The following is a 23,761-nucleotide window of genomic DNA, read 5'->3' on the forward strand; positions in this document are numbered from 1 at the left end:
CACTACCATGCTCGCTCGAGTGCTCAGTACTTGTAACTAGTGATGAGCAAGCACTACTACTACTGGCTCAAGGGTCCTGATATGGGGTAAAAAGGAATCCTTTGGGTGGCAAAACAAGTACCATTATGGAGCTTACTGCCTCTTAAACATAATCTGTCAGCAAGTTTTTGCTATGTACGCTAAAGACAGCATGCTGCAAAGGTTAACACAGAGATTTCACGGATGCCTACTTTGTTAATGTCCAATCTGTTGTTTATTTACTATGTTTGTTTAACCAGCAGGATTTAGCATTGCTTGGGCTACAATGTTACGCATAGTAGTCCGGCACGCCCAATTTCTCTGGATGACACCTCACTGTCAATGTACAATCTCTATTGAGAGCCTGGAGTAGGTTGGACAGCCCTCTGTACTCTGCTACATGGCTAAAGCTAAAAATTCTGATTGTGTCAGAATGGCTGCACCGAGTAATCTAAGTGATAAATCATTGGACTCAGGGCCTCTTTGACTGCATTAAGCTGCTCTCAGTTAAGATAGCAAAAACCTGCTGACAGATTCCCTTTAAATCTGCTTGAGTGTTATACACAGAGAAACCCCCCCCCAGAACAAATGGACTCGAGAGAATGTCAGCAGTTTTAACCCTTCAAAACCACTGATAGCTCTAGTTAAGATAAGAGACCTATAAAGCTGTTTTTCCCGCTCAATTACATACTATTACATCTTGGGGCGGCAGTGTATGGAGTGCTGCTGTTTAACACTGAAGAGAAGTTTTTTGCCCCTTACGTCTCTTGTTCCAAATTTTGACACTAAAATGGCAAGTGACATCACTTTATGGGGTAAATGGACTAAAATAATAATGGCCGTAGTGTTATTCTTTAAATGAAATTCAGTTTTGTATATTTCCATCCTTCCAGGGCAGTCTTAGGCTATTAATAGCAGCTCTGATTGGTTGCTATAGGAAAAAAAAACATTCATAGTATAAGAAGCGTAAGTGTGAGGTAATGTGATATCAGTGGTGAGACGGAGACAGACAGACAAAGAGACAGAGGCAGACAGACACAGACAGGGAAAGAGACAGCAAGAGATAGAGACAGAAAGACAGAGAGATAGAGAGACAGAGAAAGAGAGACCTGGCAAAGAGACAGACGGGGAAAGAGACAGACCTGGAAAGAGACAGACACAGGTAGAGAGAGACATTGAGAGAGAGAGACAGACAAACACACAGACAGAGAGACTGATACAGAGACAGACTGAGATAAACACAGAGAGATAGACACAGACACATAGAGACATACAGGAAAAGGGAAAGGGACAGAGACAGACAGAGACTGGGAGAGAGACAGAGACAGTTAACCACAAAGTGCAGAATTACAATAGGACCACTGAATTCATGCCCTGTACACAACCTCTGATATCTATAGCTGTATTACGTACAGTATGCCATATACAGACTATTGTATATATAGGTGCAGTATACCTTCTGTGTAGTATATATTATGTTGATGATTTTGCATGATGTCCCATTTTTGGAAAATTAAGTAAGAATAAAAAAGTAAGAACTAAGTCCTGAAGCCAGTGATGAATGGCACCAGTGTTTCCATAGGCTGTGCTTACACTATCCTCATTCATCATCTGGGACGAGCGCCGCAGCTGTTTTCCTACCTGGCCCTAAAGCATTAAGTTATTGTTTACTGGCTCATGCTGGGAGATTGCAGTGGAAAATGATTCTTTAATGAAAAGTACAAGTCTATATATAACTGTTTTACTACATAACCGGAGGCTCAGTCTTACCTCATACATTATATATAATGTGGCATAGCTAACAGAGGGGCATGTGTAGTGGGGGCCCATCTGGATCACCGGCAAACCTTTCCTCTGTTCAACGCACCTTGTGGTTCTCTGCTCCACCACTCTCCAGATTGTAGACTGCAGATCACATTAGTCCAGTGAGGATGCCCTCTAGAGGTCAGCATCCCAGCTCAGCCAACTTACCAATATCACCACTTCGCCCATCTGGTAGACTTGAGGGGAACTTGGCGCATTATTAAAGGGGTGGTCCACTATACAGCATAATGTCCACACATTGATGTAAAGCTCATAAAGAAGGCTTTTATCAAATACCTTGTGTAGTCAATTGTGCCTCTGAGCGGCTCTATTGCGGTCCACTCATCCCCATCACGTAACCTCTGAGATCCGGTGATATCACGTCAACTTTGAGATGACCCAACATCACAGTGGTGGCCCCAGTCTTCTTGAGTGACTGGACTGTGGGCGGAGTTTCACTGCTAATCCCAGCCCAGCATCGTACCAGCTTGCGGCGCCATGCAGTGAAGGAGAAAGAACGTAAAATGCTGGGTTGTGATGAGCAGTGAAACTCTGCCCACAGCACAGTCACTCCTAGATACTGGGGCCCAGCTTCATTATGTTGGGCAAACTGGAAGTTGATGTGACATCACCGGATCTCAACGGTCACGAAGCGCGGGGGGAGTCACATGATGGTGTGGTGCCCTGGACAAGCCAGGGGCCACAGGTAACAACACCCCCCCCCCCCCCCCACCCCCAGCAGTTCACAGCAGTCATCCCCAGTGAGACCTGATTTCCTCCCTCGGGTTCAGACAGACACACTGGGTGGGCGGAGTCAGGCAGATGGGCACGCCCACCGAGGAGTCTAGCTGGCCTGAGGCAAAAACCAGCTGAGACACATCCAGGCAGAGGAAGAGAGAGGAGGTCTGCAGAGAGGCAGACGCAGACTGGGGCCTAGGTTGGAGCCTAGGTCCCTCGTGTAGCCAGTGAGGCAGACGGTAGTGGCCGTCTGTGGGAGCCGGGAAGACAGTCTTGGTGGAACCGTAGGTAGCCGGGACAGGGTAGTGGCCCATCCGGTACCGAACCGGGGAGCCAGCTGGAAACCGATGCACAGGAGAAGCGTACACGCAAGTGAAGGAAAGGACTTACACTACCAACCTGGGGTCAGGGGAAAAACACCGCAGCCATCTGTGGGACCCGTCCATCCAGCCGTTTGTTTTACCGGAGACTTTGCATTCATCATTGGCTGAGTGAGTACCACCGTGCCGTGGGGCACAGCGCTGCCCCCGCGACCCTGCACCTCACCAGGCCCCGTAGCCCGCCATCCATCCCTACCCCATCACCGGGCCCCGGGACAACCAACCCCCTACCCACGGAGGGGAGAACCAACATCCAAGCTGCTCCCTGTCATCGCTCCCGGGATCCCCGTCCAGAGCAGCGGTGGTGTCACCAATCTCACCACAACCGTGGGTGGCGTCACGGACAATAAATCCCCAAAACCAAACCCCTTTTCACTCACGGGCGAGGAACGCCGCTCGAGTCCCCGGGATCCGGCCCACCGCTCGAGCCACCACCGAGCAGCAGCAGCAGCCGGACCCGAGCAGTGGGAGAGCGCAGCGTCCCCTCATCCGCCAGCGACAACTTGGCGTCACGAATAGGATCTTACCGCTCTGCCGTCTGGTAGAGGTGCGCCTTGTGACCGCCGGAGGTGTCCGGCTGAAAATTTTGAGAAGCCGCCATTTTGGGCGCGAAAAGTCCCCGCTCGAGCGTCTTCCCGAATAGTGGAGGCGCAAAAGCCGAAACCTCGCCCCTGCAGAGGAGGAGCCGGAAAAAGACTAAGGGGGACGAATGGCGTCTGGCCGCATGTAGCCCGCGGCTGTGGAAGCAGGGACGCCAGGACTCTGCAAGTATTTGGTTCCTGGAGCACCGCTGCACGAGATTTCCCGTCTGTCCGGCACCGCTGAAACCTCAGTGCTCGTGCCCGCGGCCAACGCCCCGATCGACCCGTTACCCCTGTCACCGGTAGCGGAGCTCGCAGCGTCTGTGAGGGAGGGCCCAGACCTGGGGTCCCCAGGCCTTACCTTCGTCACCGCCCTGCCACCGGTCCCGGCTTCCATCCCGGCCGCACCGCTGATGACGATGGCCCCGGCAGTCCACCCGGCCGCGACGAAGATGACGACGGCTCCGGCAGTCCGCCCGGGCAGCCTGGTGATGGACTGGGGCAAGGGGTGCTGCCCATTTGCTTAGGGGCAGCATCAGGGCCAGGTTGTTTGGGTGGGTGACTGAAGGACCCGTTCCGTTGTTATTATTAAAAGTGTATTGTTGTTGCAACGGTTGAGGTGATATGCCTCCCGTAAGGGAAGTTTTATGAAAAAAATGCATGTGTGAAAATGTTTAAAAAAAAAAAAAATGTTTTATTCTTTTTCAGTTCGTGAAAAATAAAACCGGTGATGGACGGGCAGCCCGCGGACGGTCTGCATTTTACTAAGGGGAAATGTGGCGCCCTGGACAAGCCAGGGGCCACAGGTAACAACACACACACACCCCCACCCCCAGCAGTTCACAGCAGTCATCCCCAGTGAGACCTGATTTCCTCCCTCGGGTTCAGACAGACACACCGGGTGGGCGGAGTCAGGCAGATGGGCACGCCCACCGAGTTGTCTAGCTGGCTTGAGGCAAAAACCAGCTGAGACAAGTCCAGGCAAAGGAAGAGAGAGGAGGTCTGCAGAGAGGCAGACGCAGACTGGGGCCTAGGTTGGAGCCTAGGTCCCTCGTGTAGCCAGTGAGGCAGACGGTAGTGGCCGTCTGTGGGAGCCGGGAAGACAGTCTTGGTGGAACCGTAGGTAGCCGGGACAGGGTAGTGGCCCGTCCGGTACCGAACCGGGGAGCTAGCTGGAAACTGGAGCACAGGAGGAGCAGACACGAAAGTGAAGGAAAGGACTTACACTACCAACCTGGGGTCAGAGGAAAAACACCGCAGCCGTCTGTGCCGTCCAAGCTGCTCCCTGTCATCGCTCCCGGGATCCCCGTCCAGAGCAGCGGTGGTGTCACCAATCTCACCACAACCGTGGGTGGCGTCACGGACAATAAATCCCCAAAACCAAACCCCTTTTCACTCACGGGCGAGGAACGCCGCTCGAGTCCCCGGGATCCGGCCCACCGCTCGAGCCAACACCGAGCAGCAGCAGCAGCAGCCGGACCCGAGCAGTGGGAGAGCGCAGCGTCCCCTCCTCCACCTGCGACAATGGGAATGAGCGGACCGCAATAGCACCGCTATTCTCAAATACCTTGTGCTGTCAATTGTACCTCTGAGCGGTGCTATTGCGGTCCGCTCATTCCCATTGTCGCGGGCGGAGGAGGGGACGCTGCACTCTCCCACTGCTCGGGTCCGGCTGCTGCAGCTGCTGCTGCTCGGCGGTGGCTCAAGCGGTGGGACAGATCCCGGGGACTCGAGCGGCGCTCCTCGCCCGTGAGTGAAAACGGGATTTTGATTATGGGGGTTTTGATTATTGTCCGTGACGCCACCCACGGTTGTGGTGATATTGTTGACACCACCGCTGCTCTGGACGGGGATCCCGGGAGCGGTGACAGGGAGCAGCTTGGTTGTTATTTCTCCCCTCCGTGGGTAGGGGGTTGTTTGTCCCGGGGCCCGGTGATGGGGGTAGGGATGGTTGGTGCAGGCGGGCTATGGGGCCTGGCGAGGTGCAGGGTCGCGGGGACAGCGCTGTGCCGCACGGCACGGTGGTACTCACTCAGCCCAATGATGAAGACACAGTTCTCAGTAAAACACACGGCTGGATGGACGGGTCCCACAGGCGGCTGCGGTTGTTTCCTCCCGGCAGGTTGGTGATGACTGCCTTTCCCTGCACCTAGATACTGTTGATAGTTCCGATGGGTTCCCACCAGTAACCCGCTCCCTGGCTTGGATGTGGGCCGGAGGAGCCCCTTTTGCCCACAGGCGCTGGCCCTGAGAAACGGTTGCTTCGGCGGTGGCGGTGTCTCTCTCACTGGGTTGGACTGCTGCCTTCTGTCGGGACTTGGTCGTTGGGAAACCCAGGAGGTTCCCTTCACTAACAGATTCGGCAACTTCACGGCGACTCCTAGCCTTGCCGGGGTCCGAAAAGCCCCTGCCAATGGTGCTGGCTTCTCCTTGTGTACCGGTCCGGTACCGCCGGGCCACCGCCCGTCCACGGTCCTTACGGTAAACTCCAATAGGCCACTCCTGCAGACGGTCACCACCGTCTGCCAACCTTGCTGGACGTGCCCGCGCTCCAACCCGGACACCTGCAGTAGCTCAGCACGCTGTTACTCTCTGCACTTAACTCTGCTCTGCACTCAAGCTCTGCCTGAGCTAAACTGGCTACAGTTTCCTGCCTCCAGGACTGTGAACTCCTTGGTGGGTGGAGACCAACCGCCTGGCTCCACCCCCTGGTGTGGACATCAACCCCTGGAGGAAGGCAACAAGGGTTTTGTGTCTGACTTCGGTGTGCCTGCTGGGAGTGTTGGGTGTGTTGTGTTGTTCTGTGTGGCCCCTGGCTTGTCCAGGGCGCCACATGAGCACTGAGGGTCAGACTTCGGAAACCCCAAATGATAAGGAGCATGGTGATCCCAAAGTCTGTTCACCTGTGACCAATGTTCAGTCTATAACACCAGTGGTCACATATGCCCACTGCTGATCCTATGGACTTTGGGCAATCTATTCACAGGATTTGTAACCCCAATGGTCAGATCTCCAGCCATCATATCTTTGTTAGTACTAGAGTTGAGCGAGTAGCTAACTATTCGTACTCGCTATACTCATAACAAGTTCTGTCTAATACTCGCGTATTCATTCCGAATAGCCTGTGCAATGCACGTCAATGGAGAATACTCGCAATGTAATGAATAATCCAAATTCTGCACCATTCGCTACTCACCCGAATAGTACCGCGTTCGGGTTACTCGTTACTTTGCAAGTTTTTCCCCTTTGACTTGCGTTGCACACACTATTCATAACAATACGGGAGTATTAGACAGTACTCGTTAGGAGTATAATGAGTACGAATAGTTAGGTACTCACTCAACTCATTAGTACCCATCCTGTTGATACATGTATTTAGAGACAGCTCATTTTATTTTAGCGTCAGCAACCCTAGTGGACACAGGTCTCAACTCCATCCATATCTTGAGCTGTCAGATGTGAAGCAGATGTTGTACGAACACATGCTCCAAGAAACAAGAATTTTCCATATGCAGTGACCTCATCAAAGAAACATGGGAAAATGATCCACCATACACTGCGCCAAGCGAGTGAGCCGGGTACATCATATTATTCGTGGTCTGCTGAGCGCTCACATTCCAGGCATGCCATACAAGCTTCTCTAGATCGCTAATCAATCTGATGATTTGTTATGTGAAATTATCTGCAGCAGATATGGTCTGGAGACCGTGGATCTATGTGCTGTGCTGCTCATCTGAAAAAAAAAATAAAAAAAAGTCAACTAATTTTGTACTGGGTAGGAACGAGTCCACGGACGGCGCATGAAGGATACACTGAATTACGGCAAATTTCTATTACAGAGTTGTAGAGACTCATTGTGCTGCCATAGAGTGCACAATACTCTTCTCTACAAGAGATATAGATATATATCTATATCTATGTTTTTTTGCTTGTTTTTTAAAGGCTTGAATTCAGTTTTTGTGATGGAGTTGTGAACCGTAACACTTTCACTACATGTTTGGAGGAGACAGCAATACTAATTTAGAGATTTTTTAATAAGGGGGAACCCAAAGTAGTCTGGACCCCTAGGTATTTAAAAGGGAACCTGTCTAAAAAAAAAAAAAGAGTGGTATTTAATCGCAGTCAGAGTGGGTTTTTTTTTTGGTATTTTCCTGCAGACAAACAGGAGAAACATTCTAAAGCTGGAATCACATTGAGTGTAAAATCGGTCCGAGTAGCAGGAAAAAAAAGTCGACCGATTTTAGTTCACGTTAGATCAGTGTGCTATGCAACGGCTATGCTATTTTGTGAATTTTATCATGATCGCAGTGCGTGATTAATGCGTGTGTGATGCACGTTTCCCTACAAACATTAAAATAAATCATTTAGACATGTGTAATGCTCATTTAAATGATCTCGCACCCACGTGGCTCAATGGTACAGTAGCTATTTTTGATCTCACAGCTAAACAGCTTGCTGCTGCACATTGTTTCATTATCCTTTATTGTTAAAAATAAATTTATCATGTCTTCACATTTGACATTAAATAAAACAGAGAACGCATGTGAACGTTGTGGAGCGTGTGTTCCTTTATTTTACACGCTTCCATAGAGAATCATTGCAGAGACTCGTGCGAGAAACTCTCCAAATCGCAGCATGCTGCGATTTTTTTTTCTCAGTCCGATTTGGACTGAGAAAAAAAAAAAAAGAAAAAAAAAAAATCGCAGATGAGAGCTGAATCATTGAATAACATGTGTCCGAGTGCAATGCGAGATTTTCTCGCATTGCACTACTGCGATAAAATCGCAAGTGAGAAGCCGGCCTAATTGGAAGTGTGGCTGCAGGGAGAAAATTAAGTCATATTCTCCCTGCAGCTGCTAGCTTATAGTAACTGGGGCAGTGCAAGAAACTGAGCTGTATATTGTGTGCCTTTTTCCATGACAGACATCTTGCAGTGTGTGTACAGAGCAAAATATCAATCAAGAAGCAGGTGGTTGGGATTACAGCACACTATTTTGCAGACAAGTTCTGTGCCCTGAGCCCTTTTTGTAATGGGGGTATATTTACAGGGGGTTAGAGTAATGTTCATACGTGATGCCACTTGGGGTGTTGCGGCTATATTTATGGAGCCACCGCTGCAGAATGTCACTACTGGGGTTTGTGTTAATTGCAGCCTGGATGGTAGGCCCTCCGCAAGCAAGGTCTGGCCCCAAAGGATTGGTGAAGTGACGGGAATCGGAAGAAGGTAGTCCACACAGAGGTATAGTGCAACTGGTTTTTACTCACTGCTGGTTGATGGTAACAGGTTACCTGAGGCCTGCTAGTTTCACCTCCAGGTCCCCTTCGTCCCAGTGCCAGTTTAGTACTCTGGTACCTTCTTCCCCTGCACCTGTCTCCGGTAAATGGGTCTCCGTGGCATAGAGCACCTGGGGGTCCCTGTCCGGTGGTTGTCCACTTCTGTCCGCCTCATGGTAGTGTGAACAATGTGGGGTTGGAGTTTCTGGTCCTGTCCCAGATTCTCCCTTTGCTACTGAGTCTTCGGATTTTTAGGGTCAGCGATGTCCTTGTTAGTGCCCTCGCTGTGCAGGTGTTAACAGATCGGCTTGGAGCTCTTTCCTGTCCTAGGCTCCTGTACCCCATTGCTGCGTAGTTTCGGGAGTACTCCCCTGGCAACTACTCTCCTGGGTGCCAGGTTACTGTTAACCGGAGTCAGAACGTCTCCTCACGTCCACCTTCACTACTCTCTTTCTCTAACAGACTACTCTCCACAGTCTGCCCCTCCCACCTGGTCAACTAGTGGACTGGATTGGCTCCACCTCTAGGCAGCCATCCATTGGTCCGACCCTAGCTTTGTACCATGGTATGGGGGATTGTTTGAGAAAAACTGGGATTACCTGCGTTTTTGTGTGTTACAGACACTGGTCTCACGGGGCCCTAGGGGGTAGGCCCTGCATCCTTGTAGGTATGTGTACCGCCCTGTGCTCGGCAGCCGAGCCACTCGGATCCGGACCTTCAGTGGGTGGCTCGAGGGTCTCCGGCCCCGGGGGCCTCGCAGTCACTTTAACCAAAAAGGGGATTGTGGTTTGAGGCCGTAGATGTACGACCGGAGCAGTGTTAAGTTCGTGACACCACTCACGGGATGTGGTGAAGGTGGACACCACTGCTGCAGTTACGGGGCACCCGGGGGAGATGTTGCGCAGCAATTTGTTAACCCCTCCGTGGGCAGGGATGGTGGCACCAGGACCCGTTGGGGGTTTAGTTTGGCGGTGCAGGGAGATGGGCGACCGGAGGGTGGTGATGTACTCACTATTAGTAAACACACGAACTGCTAAACCAAGGTGATGGTGGTCGGTGCCCACAGCCGCCTGCAGTCTGGTCCCCCACCCGGCTGGTGGTCTCTGTTTTCCTTCTGCACCTGTGTTAGATGGTGGAGTACCTGCGCTTGCAACTTCAGGAGTCCGCTCATGGCTTGGGGTTGCCTAAGGAGCCCTTCGCCCGCAGACGCTGGCCCGTGGGATCTCTGACCTGTGGCGGTGGCCTTTTATCCCCCTCGGTGGGTTGTTGCCTTCAGTCGGGACTTTGCGGCCAGGACTAGAGGTCCTGTCCCACCCAATCAATTAATTAGCTAGCCCCCAGTTGCTTCTGGACCTAGCTTTAGGGTCTGAGTACCCCCCTTTGTGCTCCGGTTTCCGAGTCGGTTCCCCGGGTCGGTACCGGCGGGCCACTACCCTGTCCCGGTCCACCTCGGTTCCAGCGAGCAGTCTTCCCGACTCCTGCAGACGGACACCGCCATCTGCCTCCTAGCCAAAAGGTACCAGGGCTCCTACCCCGGTACCTGCTCAAATTGGTTTCTCACCTCTGCTGGAGCTGCACACACCTCTCCAACTTGAACTCCACAACTCAACTCCACATTTTCCCACCCCAGGCTGTATGAGACTCCTCGGTAGGCGTCTTCCAACTGCCTGGTTCCGCCCCCTGGTGTGCCCATCAAGCCCTGAGGAGGTGTCACTAGGGTTTTTAATATTTGGCTGTGTGTTACCTATGAGGGACAGGTGTAATGTGGGGCCCTATTTGTGACTACCTGGCCCAGCCAGGGCATCACAGATGCAAAACCTTGTAGCACCCTGATGGCTTCACGGGCGCTACATAGACACGATACACGAGCCATTTCAAGAGTTGTGCTTTCTCTCAACTCAATCAGGTGAGAAGGAAAAGGTACCGCAGCACCTAATGCCTGATGTCTGAATAACGCCTTATGTTTAGCTCATTTGTCTTTTCAGCCCTGTAATCTTCCCCTCCAACCCTGTGTCTTACACTGCACCGGAAATCCCTTCAGTAGACATTTTATCAGTTCTAACAGAAGTGTTCTACTTAGGCCATTTTCACACATCCGGCTTTTCTCCACTTTATCAGATCCGGCGCGCTCCCGTACAGTGTATATGTGACGCCCTGGACTAGCCAGGTAGTCACAGATAGAGCCCCGCACAACACCTGTCCCCCAATAAGGTAACATCAGCAGACCACATTAAAACCTAGTCACCTCCCTCAGTGCTTAATGGACACACCAGGGGGCAGAGTCAGGCAGTTGGCCACGCCCACCGAGGAGTCCAGAGAGCCTGAGGCAGGAAAGAGAAGAGGAGAACAGAAAAAGACAGCAGTTGACAGTAGAGTGGAGAGCAGCAGGCCTGTGGTGTCAGGTCTGCAGCGGAAACTGACAGGTGCCAGGGTCGTAGCCCTGGTACCTCGGCTAGGAGGCAGACTGTGGCCTAGCCTGCAGGAGCTGGGAAGACTGCTCGGTAAAACCGTGGTAGACGGGACAGGGTAGTGGCCCGCCAGTACCGACCCGGGGAACCGACTCGGAAACTGGAGCACAAGGGGGGTACTCCGACCCTGAACGAGGTCCAGAAGCCACTGGACCAAGTCGAATCTACTGATTGCGGTCTGGACTATAGGTCCTTTCCCACCCAAGTCCCGACTGAAGACAACAGCCCACCGAGAGGGATAGAAAGCCACCACACAGGCAGAGAGATCCCACGGCCCAGCGTCTGCGGGCAAACTGGCTCCTCCGACATATACAAAGCCAGGGAGTGGACTCCTGTTGCTGAAGCACAGGCAGTCTACACATACACTACACAGTGCAGGAGAAAGGCCAAGACCACCGAACCGAGTGGGGGACCAGACGCAGCCGGCTGCGGGCACAGACCACCATCAACTTTGTGCATCAGAGACTTGTGTGTGTCAATAACAGTGACTACAACAGTGCCATCCGGCCGCGCACCGCCCTGCACCGCACAGCTACTAACCCTAACGGGTCCCGGGGCCATCATCCCTGCCCACGGAGGGGTTAACATCTTGCTGCATCACCATCTCCCCCGGGTGCCCCGTAACTGCAGCGGTGGTGTCTACACCTTCACCACGTCCGTGGGTGGCGTCACGAACTCTGACACGGCTCCGGCCGTACACCTACCTACCCCCTAAGTAGCACCAGCACCCTTTCAGAGCGATGTGACCCCCGGGTCCGAAAGCACTCGAGCCACCCACTGACGAGCCCAGATCCGAGCGGCTCGGCTGCAGCCGAGCGTGGGGCGGTACATATACATTACAATCGCCGCTCTGCAACTTTCTGGTCACATGCTCCGGTCACATGCTGTCATGTGACCGGAACTTGTAGCGCGGCCATTGTACTGTATACACTGTGCGGGAGCGCGCCGGATCCGACAAAGTGGAGAAAAGCTGGATGTGTGAAACAGGCCTTATTAAAGGGAGATTTCTACAGGATAGTTTTAGTACGTGGATAGAAAGTTGACGGACAGTGAGCTCACTAACAGAGGCAAACGCCACAGAAACACACACAAATGTAGCCTTAATTTCATTCTTTGTCTTCATTTTTGCTTAGTTTGTCAGTTAAAAATAGCTCATTCCATCATATCACAAATAAAATATTACATAAAATATTCCAAATAAGTATACAATAATAGGCATAATTAAAATCTTGGGGCAACAACAAGCACAGTAAGCATTAAACAGAAATGAGGAGCAACTTTACCACCTGTCAGCACGAAATGTCAGAAAAGAAGCACCAAGACTAGAGCGGCCAACTAATGGCTGTGTATTACTAGACACAAAGCTTCACTTTCCTATGTTCTGCTTCACTCTCACCGAAGTATTGAATTGGCAAATGTAAGGATATTCGTACAAAATGGCCTTCATAAAAGGAACTAGTCCCATCTGTGGACAGCATGGTATACAGGAGAAGTTGAGCAGAAGGATATAAAAGGTTTGGTAGAAAAGATGCAGTACAATTAATAATTACTCATTGCAAAATCCTGGTGGTTGTATGAATAAGAGTCCAGTGGGTGGGCCAACTCTGTGTGTAGTCACAGGGGATGGTCAATCACTAGTAGGACTGCCCACTGGACTCATGGAATTTCAATGAGTAAAATACAAGTTTTACTGACACCTGCCACAAAAAAAAAATAAAAAATAAAAAAAGAATGTATATCAATCTGATCAGCTCCTTCTGCTCTAAGAACATGCAGCCTGTAAATAGATACCACTTTCACCAGGACAGGTTCCCTTTAAAAACTAATGATGCTCTCAAATTGGGCATATTTCAAACCATGTCAAAAGCATTATAAAAAAAATTGAGATATGACAACCCAGTATGTCATGGAGTATGCCAAGGCAAAACTACCATCCCTGCATTTTTCATACCTATATGGTTGTATTGGGCTCACGCTCTGGATTGACTCATGTTCAATAAGTTTTGGAGAACACAATCTTAGTTACCCAAGATCACCCAATGCCACAACTTGGGGCTCATCTGGACTGCTGTCTACAGATCAGGTAGACCCTGAGGTTATCTTGAAATAATGCCATGGACCATTCAGCCCTATATATGAAGAAATGGTTCCTCTACAGGACACCAATTCACGGCAGAGGTGGCATCTCTTTTTTTATAGTCAACCAGGCTTTTCATAAAAGTATTTGCAGACACCGAGGAATAATCCAGGAGAACTTTGAAAGTATCTGACTGAATTTTCATGTTTTCCTTAGATCTTCCTTCAAGCTTGTCCATAGTTTTAGTCCTTCAGTGCTAGGCAGGCCTAGTAGTTAGGCTGGCTTCACACATCCAACATTCACAGTTTGAGTGTGGGCCGCGATGTCTGGACCGGCAGTGGGTCTCCCCCAATTGATCTGTTGAGTTCAGATCAGGAGACCCATGGCCGGCCCGGACACTGTGGCCTGGAAATGTCTGAATTGTGAAACCAGCCAAAGCACTGGAAATTAAAACCCTTTTCAGGGGAGGGGGGAAAAAAAACAAACAAAAAAACACAAAAAAAACATGTTATGCACCCTAGGTGATAAAAGCTGGAGCTTTATGCTGGAATGAAGGGGAGGTGGGGAACTTTGATTTTAACAGTAAATAAAATGAACACCCAATATACAAATGTTAACATCAGTTACATATGATAAAACAAAAATGCAGATTAAAACCATCTTAAAAAAAAAAACGAGAATAAAACACAAACTTATAGCAACCAATCATAGATCAGCTTTCATCTTACCAGAGCTGTATCGGAAATAAAAGCTGAACTCTGATTAGCTGCTTGGGGCAATAAGGCCAATATTGATTTTAGACACTTGATAGCCGTCCTGGACGTTTACTGTGACTTGAATAATATAGTAAATCCCGTAAAAACAAAACAAAAAATAATTATACCAAAAATGTACTGTACATGTTACCTAATAAAAAAGGGAGGGAATATTACGAATGGGATTTTTTTTTTTTTTTATCAGCTCCTGGATTTTATAAATAAGAAGAGGGGTCACTGTCCCAGCTTTCCACCATTCCTCATCATCGCCAAGAGTTGAGTCATGTCTCCTTTGGGCTCTTGTCCTCTCCTTTGATTTTCAATGCTCAGTCTGAGAAACAGCTGTAATAAGGTGACTTCTTGGCCAGTTATTGGATCATGAAGGGCTGGACATGTGGGGTTACAATGCGGCCATTGACAGTTATCGATTAAATGAAAGGGACATCCACGGAGAACAGTCTTTGGGCCTTTCCGGTCTTGGAGGCTTTTCATCCAGCAATGTAGAGCTCGTGATAAGGTGACTCCTTTCACCTGAAAGTTCAGCCAATTACTAAAGAAAAAGAAAGAGAACAAGTCTATTCACACAGTTTTGTTTTTTTTCTATTGCAAACTTAAGCAATTTTTAAATACTTATTAAAAATGTTCCATTGATTTGCTGTTGCAGGGTATGCGAGTCCTTTGGAAAAATTGTTACAAATCTGTCACTGCTCATTCCCCTGCTCCTGACATCTCTGCTCCCTTCTCTCTATGTTAGAGATAACAGGAGGCGAGGGAGGGAGTTATATGTAGGAGGTGGTCAAGTTGCCCCCACTCCTACTGAATATGGTGCTGTATTATTGTATTTCATGGCAAGTGTTTTTTTTTAATGTGCTGAGTGACTCTGCTGCAGGAGGATGTGGTTCCTCGTGAATGTGGTGCCATTTTCTAAAAGACACAAAGTTCTCATTTTTTGGGATCTGGGGCTATGTGAGGGCTTTGTTTCACTCTCAGCTGAAGTTTTTAATATACAATTTTGATGTAGATGCAATGATTTGATTGCCTATTATTACATTGATATTTTTTCTCATTACGCCCTTTACTGATCAGATCAATTTATTTTATAATTGGATAGATCGGGTATTTCTAAATGCGACAATTACCAATTTTTTTTTGTATGGTTTTGTCGCGGGCGGAGGAGGGGACGCCGCGCTCTCCCACTGCTCGGGTCCGGCTGCCGCTGCTGCTGTGGCCTGCCGCTGCTCGGTGGCTCGGTTCTCCCCTCCGTGGGTAGGGGGTGGTGGTGGTCCCGGGGCCCAGTGATTAGGTGGGTGATGAGGGATGGCGGGGCCAGTGCAGGGCTTGGTGGGGTGCAGGGACGCGGGGGCAGCGCTGTGCCTTGCGGCACTGTGGTACTCACTCAGCCTGAGACAGAGACACAGTTCTCGGTAAAACACACGGCTGGAAAGATGGTTCCCACGGACGGCTGCACTTGCTTTTCCCCAGTAGTTGACGGTGACGGTCCCTTTTCCTGCACCTAAGATGATGATGGTTGCGATGGGTTCCCACCGGTAACCCGCTCCCCGACTTGGTTATGGGCCGGAGGAGCCCTACTTTGCCCGCAGGCGCTGGCCCTGAGAAACTGGTGCCCTGGCGGTGGCGGTGTCTCTCTGTTACGGTTGGACTGTTGCCTTCAAATCGGGACTTGGTTGTTGGGAGACCCAGAGGTCCCCTTCACTGACGGATTTCGCAAATTCACGGCGACTCCTAGCCTTGCCGGGATCCGAAAGGCCCCTGCCCTGGTGCTGACTGCTCTTCATATACCGCTCCAAACCGCCGGGCCACCACCCGTCCGCGGTCCTTCCAGCAACCTCCAAGCAGTCACCCCTGCGGACTATCACCGCCGTCTGCTGATCTTGCTGTCACAGTCCGGGGCACACACCCGGACCAACTTCAGGCTTTACTACTCTCACTTCTCTACCACTTCAGCTTTTCTCCTTTAGCTCCTCTCACTTTCACTTCCCTCACTTGACTGCCTGTGTTCTCCCGCCTCCAGGGCTGTGAACTCCTCGGTGGGCAGAGCCAACCGCCTGGCCCACCCCCTGGTGTGGACATCAGCCCCTGGAGGAAGGCAACAAGGATTTTTGGTTAGCCTAGTTGTTCCTAACTGGGGTGTAGGGTGTGGTGGTGTTGTGACCTGTGACCCCTGGCTTGCCCAGGGCGTCACAGTTTTATTTTCAATGGGGCAAAAAGGAGGGTAATTTGAACTTGCCAACAAGCATTAAAAGGGAACCTGTCACAAGATTTGGTGACTATAAGCTGTGGCAACCACCAGTGGGCTCTTATATACATTCTAACATGCTGTATATAAGAGCCCAGGCTGCTGGGTAGAACGTAAAAATCACTTTATAATTTTCACCTAAACTGTGGGTGCGGTGCAGACTGGTCAGATGGGCGTCTTCGTTCTCCGGGTGCGGAACCTCCTCTTTGGACTATCTTTGTCCTCCTTCTGAAGCCGGGGTGCATGACGCGTCCTACATCATGCATACGCGCCGGCATTGAGGTCCCGCACAGGCGCACTACAATACTTCAATCTGCCCTGTTCAGGGCAGATCAAAGTGCGCCTGGGCTCTTATATACAGCATGTTTGAATGCTGTATATAAAGAGCCCACTGGTGGTGGCCGCAGCTTATAGTCACCAAATCTGGTGACCGGTTCCTTTTTAATGGTTGTTGGCAAGTTCAAATGACCCTCCTTTTTGCCCCTTTGAAAATAAAATACAAAAAATTGGGTAATTGTCGCATTTAGAAATACCCGATCTATCTAAATATAAAATACATTGATCTGATCGGTAAAGGATGTAATGAGAAAAAATATCAATGTAATAATAGGCAATCCAATCATTGCATCTGCACCAAAATTGTATATTCAAAACCTTCAGCTGAGGGTGCAAAAAAGCCCAGCGCATGTGCATGAAATGTACATGCACCTCTATAATCCATGTATAATGCGTCCTTCATATTACATTATGCAGCCCCCTAGGCCTCCATGTATGATGCAACCCCTATAATCCATGTATAAGTTGTCCTTTATATTGTATTATACAGCCCCATAGACCTCCATATATAATGGACCCCTATAATCCATGTATAATGTGTCCTTCATATTACATTATGCAGCCCCCGAGGCCTCCATGTATAATGCAGCCCCCGAGGCCTCCATGTATAATGCAGCCCCCGAAGCCTCCATGTATAATGCAGCCCCCGAGGCCTCCATGTATAATGCAGCCCCCGAGGCCTCCATGTATAATGCAGCCCCCGAGGCCTCCATGTATAATGCAGCCCCCGAGGCCTCCATGTATAATGCAGCCCCCGAGGCCTCTGGCCAGTGTAATTACTGATATAGAGAATATAATATATATAAAAACACAACACAAAAAAAGTCCTCACCTCTCCTCGTTCCCCCACTGCTCCGATCAGAGCGTCCTCCCGTCCTGCACTCTGCAGTCGCAGTCAGCACAGCAGTCGCACAGGAGTGACGTCACCGCGCTTGGCTGAGAAATCGAGCGCAGGCAGAGGGGGAAAATGATGAAGCATGGAGTGGTGCGCGCTGCTCAATGCTTCATGATGACTGTGTGATGACGGGCAAGGGGGGGCCCGGTGCCGCCACCGCCGACACCGGGCCCCTCTGACTCAGAGGCCATATAGCAGCCGTGTGGTCTGCAACTGAACAGCACAGCTTCTCTCACAGGGCATGCGCTGGGCCCCTAACCTGCCGGGTCCGAATGTGATGGCGACCTCTGCGACTGTGGTCGTTATGCCCCTGCTTGCAGTGACCTCTGCAGTAGACCTGTGTAGCCACCTCAGTATACTGGATGATCACAAGAGGATTTTTTTAATGTTAAAACCTCTTCTAAAAACAGTCCCTTATAAAAGTGTCAACAATCCAAATATCAGATGTTGGCAACTAACCCAGAAAATTTAAAAGGACCAGTCTATTTCTCTAACATCACCAATTTCTCACCATGGTCAAGATATCTGGTTGATCTAAAAGTAGTCTAAAGACTAATTATGCAACATTTAGGTTTCTTTAATGAAGGCTTGTTAGAAAGTTTCAAAATAATTTGAGTTTTTCTTTTAAAGACCAGACAGTTTGCACTTTACATAAAACAGACTATTTGGAAGGTTTAATTTCTCTTTACCTTGTTGTGATGAGTGTATGTGAGAAACAGGCCGGAGCAAACACTGCCCTGTAACACATGAGAAAGTGTTTATGAGTATTACAACACAACAATAAAACAATAAAAAAAAACGGTAAAGCAATTTTTCTTTTCGATAATCAAATGGTGGAATATTTCTCCTGAATTCACATTACTGTAATCTTCTGTTTAAACCTTCTGGTGGGCAAACGATGAATCTGCCCCTAGACCAAAGGACGTACGTGTGATGGAAGGTCACCATTCTGTTATAGGTGAATAAGCTGGAACACTGCACGCAACCGACAGGCAAGAATACTGCTGCTTCAAGTAAAAAGTGGACATTTTTTCTCTAATCAGGTTGAATGGGAAGGTCCAATTTCTAACAATATATCGGTACAGAATTTAGAACCCAAAATTGAACATAAACTTTTTGTAGTGGTTGAGTGCAGTTTTCCTGACCACATACATATAGGCTCAAAGTTACATTACAAAAGCCTGGCTTGTCTGCAGCATAAAGCATTCATGCACATATAGTGCCACCTAGTGGCAACTTTCTAATTTCCTCACGTTTTCTCCAGAGAGATGGATGAAATAGGGTTACTATTTTGGTTATTTTCCCCTCTTAATATACTGCATGTAATAGATTTGTCTCACAGTAGAGCCCAGGTCACATTTGTCACGATGGCTAAATGCCAACGAAGCCTCTTTCCGGCTCTTTGATTTGGAAACAAGTTTCTCTCTTACGGGACTTCACGCAGGGATTTCTTAAGCTCCCTTCCAACGCCCTGGATGTTGTTCCACTGATTTGCTGTCATGAACTGGAAGTCCGTCTGGATATTTTCTATTCTTAGCTGCTCAACATCATAGAGCCATTGAACCACAAAGATAGGGGCTGAAAAACAAATAACGAAGACTGAAACATAAAGAGAAGAACAAGGAAACAAAGAAAGAAAAACTTTATAGGGAGGAATAAGAATTGATTTTCTTTACTGTTCCTTTTAAGACTGTACATACTATATGGAGAAAAGGCAGTCCCTCTCCATGCCATCTGCTTTTACTAACGTTTGTTAAACAATGGGTTGTCCGAAAGATATCCCCGATACCAGCATATTCCTATAATAGTAGCCACCGGTATAACAAATATTTCATGAAATGTCTTCGCTCCTAATTATTCCACCATCACCTGTGAGTGATATTATTGAGAATTGTAAGGAACTGGAACAACTCAACCTCGAAGTGGAGACCATGTAACATTACAAAACAAAGCCACCGAGTTCGGAGGAAGAGAGGGCAGAAAAGTCATCAGCGCTCTGGTGACTCAAACTACAGAGTCCAAACCTCCTCTTCTAATAACATCAGTACAAAAACGGTGCTGGAAGCTTTGTAGAAGGGCTTGAGGCAGTAGTCGCTGGAATGGGATTTACTCTGGATGCCCCGGCACACTACATGGAAGTCTCCATGCGGGTTCAGTTATCCCCAGAGTAAGACCTTGCACTCCTGGTCATCCATGGAGACTCCGCTGAGGTCGTTGACTACACTCGTACTCCAATAAACTTTAACAATTCTTCCGGTTGAAAGGGCCTGTCTCTGACTGCACTCCGGCTCCAATTACCTGAGGCAGCTCCGTCCGAGGGTTGGTCTTTATCCCTCTCGATATTCTCATCCATTCTCAACCCACCATAGTGTTCGTGCTATCTCCCATCTGATCTCTCTTTCCTCTGTCCCAGTGGACCATTCATTCGATGTTCTTTACACAGTCACTCAGTGCTGCTACTACTACGCAACTACATTGTCTAGCCAGAACCATCAGCTTTTACTTGACCCCTCCCAAGCTGGGCTAGTCCAAACATTATCTGTCTGGCATTGCAGTCTATTGCTTGGCAGACTTAGCCTTTTACCTGCATTTCTCTCTAATTATTTATACATACACTATAAATACTCACATCATATATTACTATATGTCAGCTATAACACTATGCACTTTACCACATTATACTTCACCTTGCACTACTATACAAAATGCATTACATAATACACAGCACATTCAATATTTACAAAAGATGCAAGACATTCACATTACACAACATTGATGCAATTGGCATCTTCAGGGGTAGGAACACGACCTCCATTGTCCATCCTCTTACAGCTTCATAGCAGGGAAAAGCAGCTGCTTGCAAGCCTTATAACACCAAGCACAATGCCAATCATGGATAGTATGAAGCCCCCATGACTGGAGTCTAGAGTGATAGATCACTAGTGACGAGTGAGCACTACCATGCTCAGGTGCTCGGTACTCTTAACAAGTAGTCGGATGCTTGGATGGGTGCGACTCGTGTAACATAGTATAGTGGGGAACTCAAGCATTTTTCCGGAAGAATTCCCAGAAAAATGCTTTCGTTCCTCATTAACTTCCATTGTGCTCGGGTACTCAAGCCGCGCCCATCTAAGCATCCAACTGCTAAATAGGCACAGCATAGAGACTGGGCAGTATAGGGAGCACATAGTGTAAGGAAGAGGCTCAGTATGGAAAGGAGAGGACATGTACCATAAGAGGGTCAGTCATACTTTGTGCAGGAAACACAGGGAGGGGCAATTATTTCTTCAGACGCACAGCGTAAAGCAGGTATTTTTATTTAAAAGCATTAGAATCATTCTGTTATTTTTAAGAACATTGTGTTGGGATGTGCTGCAGAAGACTGGAGAAGATGGAAGTCTGCAGAGGCAAGCTGTGAATGTGAAAAGTCATCATGGCGTCTGGATAAGATAAAGAAAAGAAAGCTTATGACTCCAATCAGAGACGTCATATATAAAAAGGTACCTGGATGTAAATGATTATTTGCGAAAACAATATTCTCATCAGTACTGTGGTTCCTGTATGGTCCACAGTCTGACAATGACTGGTAACAACAACTCCCAATATCTCCTTACCATTGTTATGGACATACTGAGCGTTGTAGGTTCATGTGATAAACATGTGTGACGCCCTGGGCAAGCCAGGGGTCACAGGTCATAACACCACTACACCCTACACCCCAGATAGGTACACCAAAGCTACACAAAAATCCTTGTTGCCTTCCTCCAGGGGCTGATGTCCACACCAGGGGGTGGGCCAGGTGGTTGGCTCCGCCCATGGAGGAGTTCACAGCCCTGGAGGCGGGAAAACCAGGCAGTTCAGTCTAAGGAGTGAAGAAGAAGGAAGTGGTAGAGGAGGACAGTGAGAGTAGTGACAGAAAAAGTAACAGTTAAGAAAGCCTGAAGTTGGTCCGGGTGTGTGCCCCGGACTGAGACCAGCAAGGTTAGTAGACGGCGGTGACTGTCTGCAGGAGAGGCTGCTTGGAGGTTGCCGGAAGGACCGTGGACGGGTGGTGGCCCGGCGGTACCGGAGCGGTATACGAAGAGCAGTCAGCACCATTGGCAGGGGCCTTTCGGATCCCGGCAAGGCTAGGAGTCGCCGTGAATTTGCCAAATCCATCAGTGAAGGGGACCTCTGGGTCTCCCAGCAACCAAGTCCCGATTGAAGGCAACAGTCCGACCGTTAGAGACACCGCCACCGCCAGGGCACTAGTTTCTCAGAGCCAGCACCTGCGGGCAAAGTAGGGCTCCTCCGGCCCATAACCAAGTCGGGGAGCGGGTTACCGGTGGGAACCCATCGCTACCATCATCATCTCAGGTGCAGGAAAAGGGACAGTCACCGTCAACTACTGGGGAAAAGCAACTGCAGCCGTCCGTGGGAACCGTCTTTCTAGCTGTGTGTTTTACCGAGAACTGTGTCCCCGTCTCAGGCTGAGTGAGTACCACAGTGCCGTGCGGCACAGCGCTGCCCCCGCATCCCTGCACCCCACCAAGCCCTGCACCGGCCCCGCCATCCCTCATCACCCACCTCATCACTGGGCCCCGGGACAACTACCCCCTACCCACGGAGGGGAGAACCAACAACTTTGCTGCTCCCTGTCATCGCTCCCGGGATCCCCATACAGAGCAGCGGTGGTGTCCACATAATCACCACAACCGTGGGTGGCGTCACGGACAATAAACCATCCCAAAAACCAATCCCCTTTCACTCACGGGCGAGGAGCGCCGCTTGAGTCCCCGGGATCCGGCCCATCGCTCGAGCCACCGAGCAGCAGCAGGCCGCAGCAGCAGCAGCAGCCGGACCCGAGCAGTGGGAGAGCGCAGCGTCCCCTCCTCCGCCCGCGACACATGTATATGGGTCTGACCAGTCATTAGAATTGATGTACCATGCACGGATGTTGGCACTGGTCATGTGTTTCAGTACGGATGGCAGTTCTGGTGATATATTCTTCTGCTGTTATTGCTTCTGATTCTGTACTCATGTAACAATCCGTAACTTGTAAGATTACATTATACATGCCTATGTTAAAGTATTGTGCAGTCTGACAAGTTGCCGGTTATTCAATTTTTACTAGTAAATTTAAAGGGCTTATCCAAGTTTGTGACAAAAAACTGCAGTCTATGTGACTGCAAAGTTCTGAATTTTCAACGCACGCTCTGCACACTGTCAGAATTCTTTGCTTCCGGCAATGAGAGTGGGAGTCCTGAAACCACACTTATGCAATTTACATGCATTCGGTTTACATTTGTGCCAACTAGACATGCGTGGCATTCGAATTGAGTGAGTCCAAACACATCTAGCTGGAATGTGGCAGGAAGTATGCAAATCTCATACTTGCATTAACAGGACCATCCCCTCTTGCTGCCGGCATTGGAAAATCCAAAAATTGTGCAGCCACATGCTGCAAGTATTCAGAGTTCTGCAGTCACCTAGAGTGACTGCAGACATTTATCCCAAACCTGGAAAAGCCCTTTAATTATAAAATTAATCATTGTAGCATGCCCAATCCTAACAGCGTGTAATATACTCACTGTAAGGATTCAGCTCTGCTTGCCGATTCCAGAAGTCATTGTGCAGCCCCCATGCCAGCAGCCATAGCTGCTCGGGTACGAGCCTTCAGGGGTGGGGGCTCGAGGGTCTCCGTACCCGCCGAATAAAATGGGGGGGGGGGGGGGGAGGAACGTAGGTGTACGAGCTAGGCCGTAACGAGTTCGTAACGCCACCCACAGTGTGTGGTGAAGTGGCACACCACCGCTGCTGTTACAGGGCGCCCGGGGGAGATGTTGTGCAGCAAGATGTTAACCCCTCCGTGGGCAGGGATGGTGGCCCCGGGACCCGATGGCTCTGGAGCAGGGGGAATGACGACTGTAGGGGGGTGCTGGTGTACTCACTGTCAGTAGTAAAAAACGCAAGACTCTGGTAAACCAAGGTGGTGGTGGCTGGTGCCGCGGCCAGTTTCGTTCGGGATCCCCCACCCGACTGGTGGTCTCTATCCTTCTCCTGCACCTTTTTGTGTCAAATGGAACTTCGCGGTGTAAAACTCGGGAGTCCGCTCCCGACTGGATGTGGCCTAAGGAGCCATGCCCGCAGACGCTGGTCCGTGGGATCTCTGGGCCTTGGCGGTGACCTCTTATCCCGAA

At 49.5% G+C, this 23,761-nt stretch overlaps 1 protein-coding gene across 1 annotated transcript in view; it reads right to left on the minus strand.

Moving 5' to 3' along the window:
* Positions 1 to 12,393: 12,393 nt before the first annotated feature.
* The window catches only part of LOC142246115 (palmitoleoyl-protein carboxylesterase notum2-like), a 59,492-nt gene continuing 48,124 nt past the window's right edge, over positions 12,394 to 23,761 (minus strand). Inside the window, exons 10-12 of the mRNA XM_075319128.1 lie at positions 19,013 to 19,160; positions 18,272 to 18,319; positions 12,394 to 14,644 (exon numbers count right to left, since the gene is read on the minus strand). Coding sequence (XP_075175243.1) covers positions 14,329 to 14,644; positions 18,272 to 18,319; positions 19,013 to 19,160 — 512 coding nt within the window. The 3' untranslated portion in view covers positions 12,394 to 14,328. The remainder of the gene's footprint in view (positions 14,645 to 18,271; positions 18,320 to 19,012; positions 19,161 to 23,761) is intronic.

Source organism: Anomaloglossus baeobatrachus, chromosome 7 (genome assembly GCF_048569485.1).
Source record: "Anomaloglossus baeobatrachus isolate aAnoBae1 chromosome 7, aAnoBae1.hap1, whole genome shotgun sequence".
NCBI lineage: Eukaryota > Metazoa > Chordata > Amphibia > Anura > Aromobatidae > Anomaloglossus > Anomaloglossus baeobatrachus.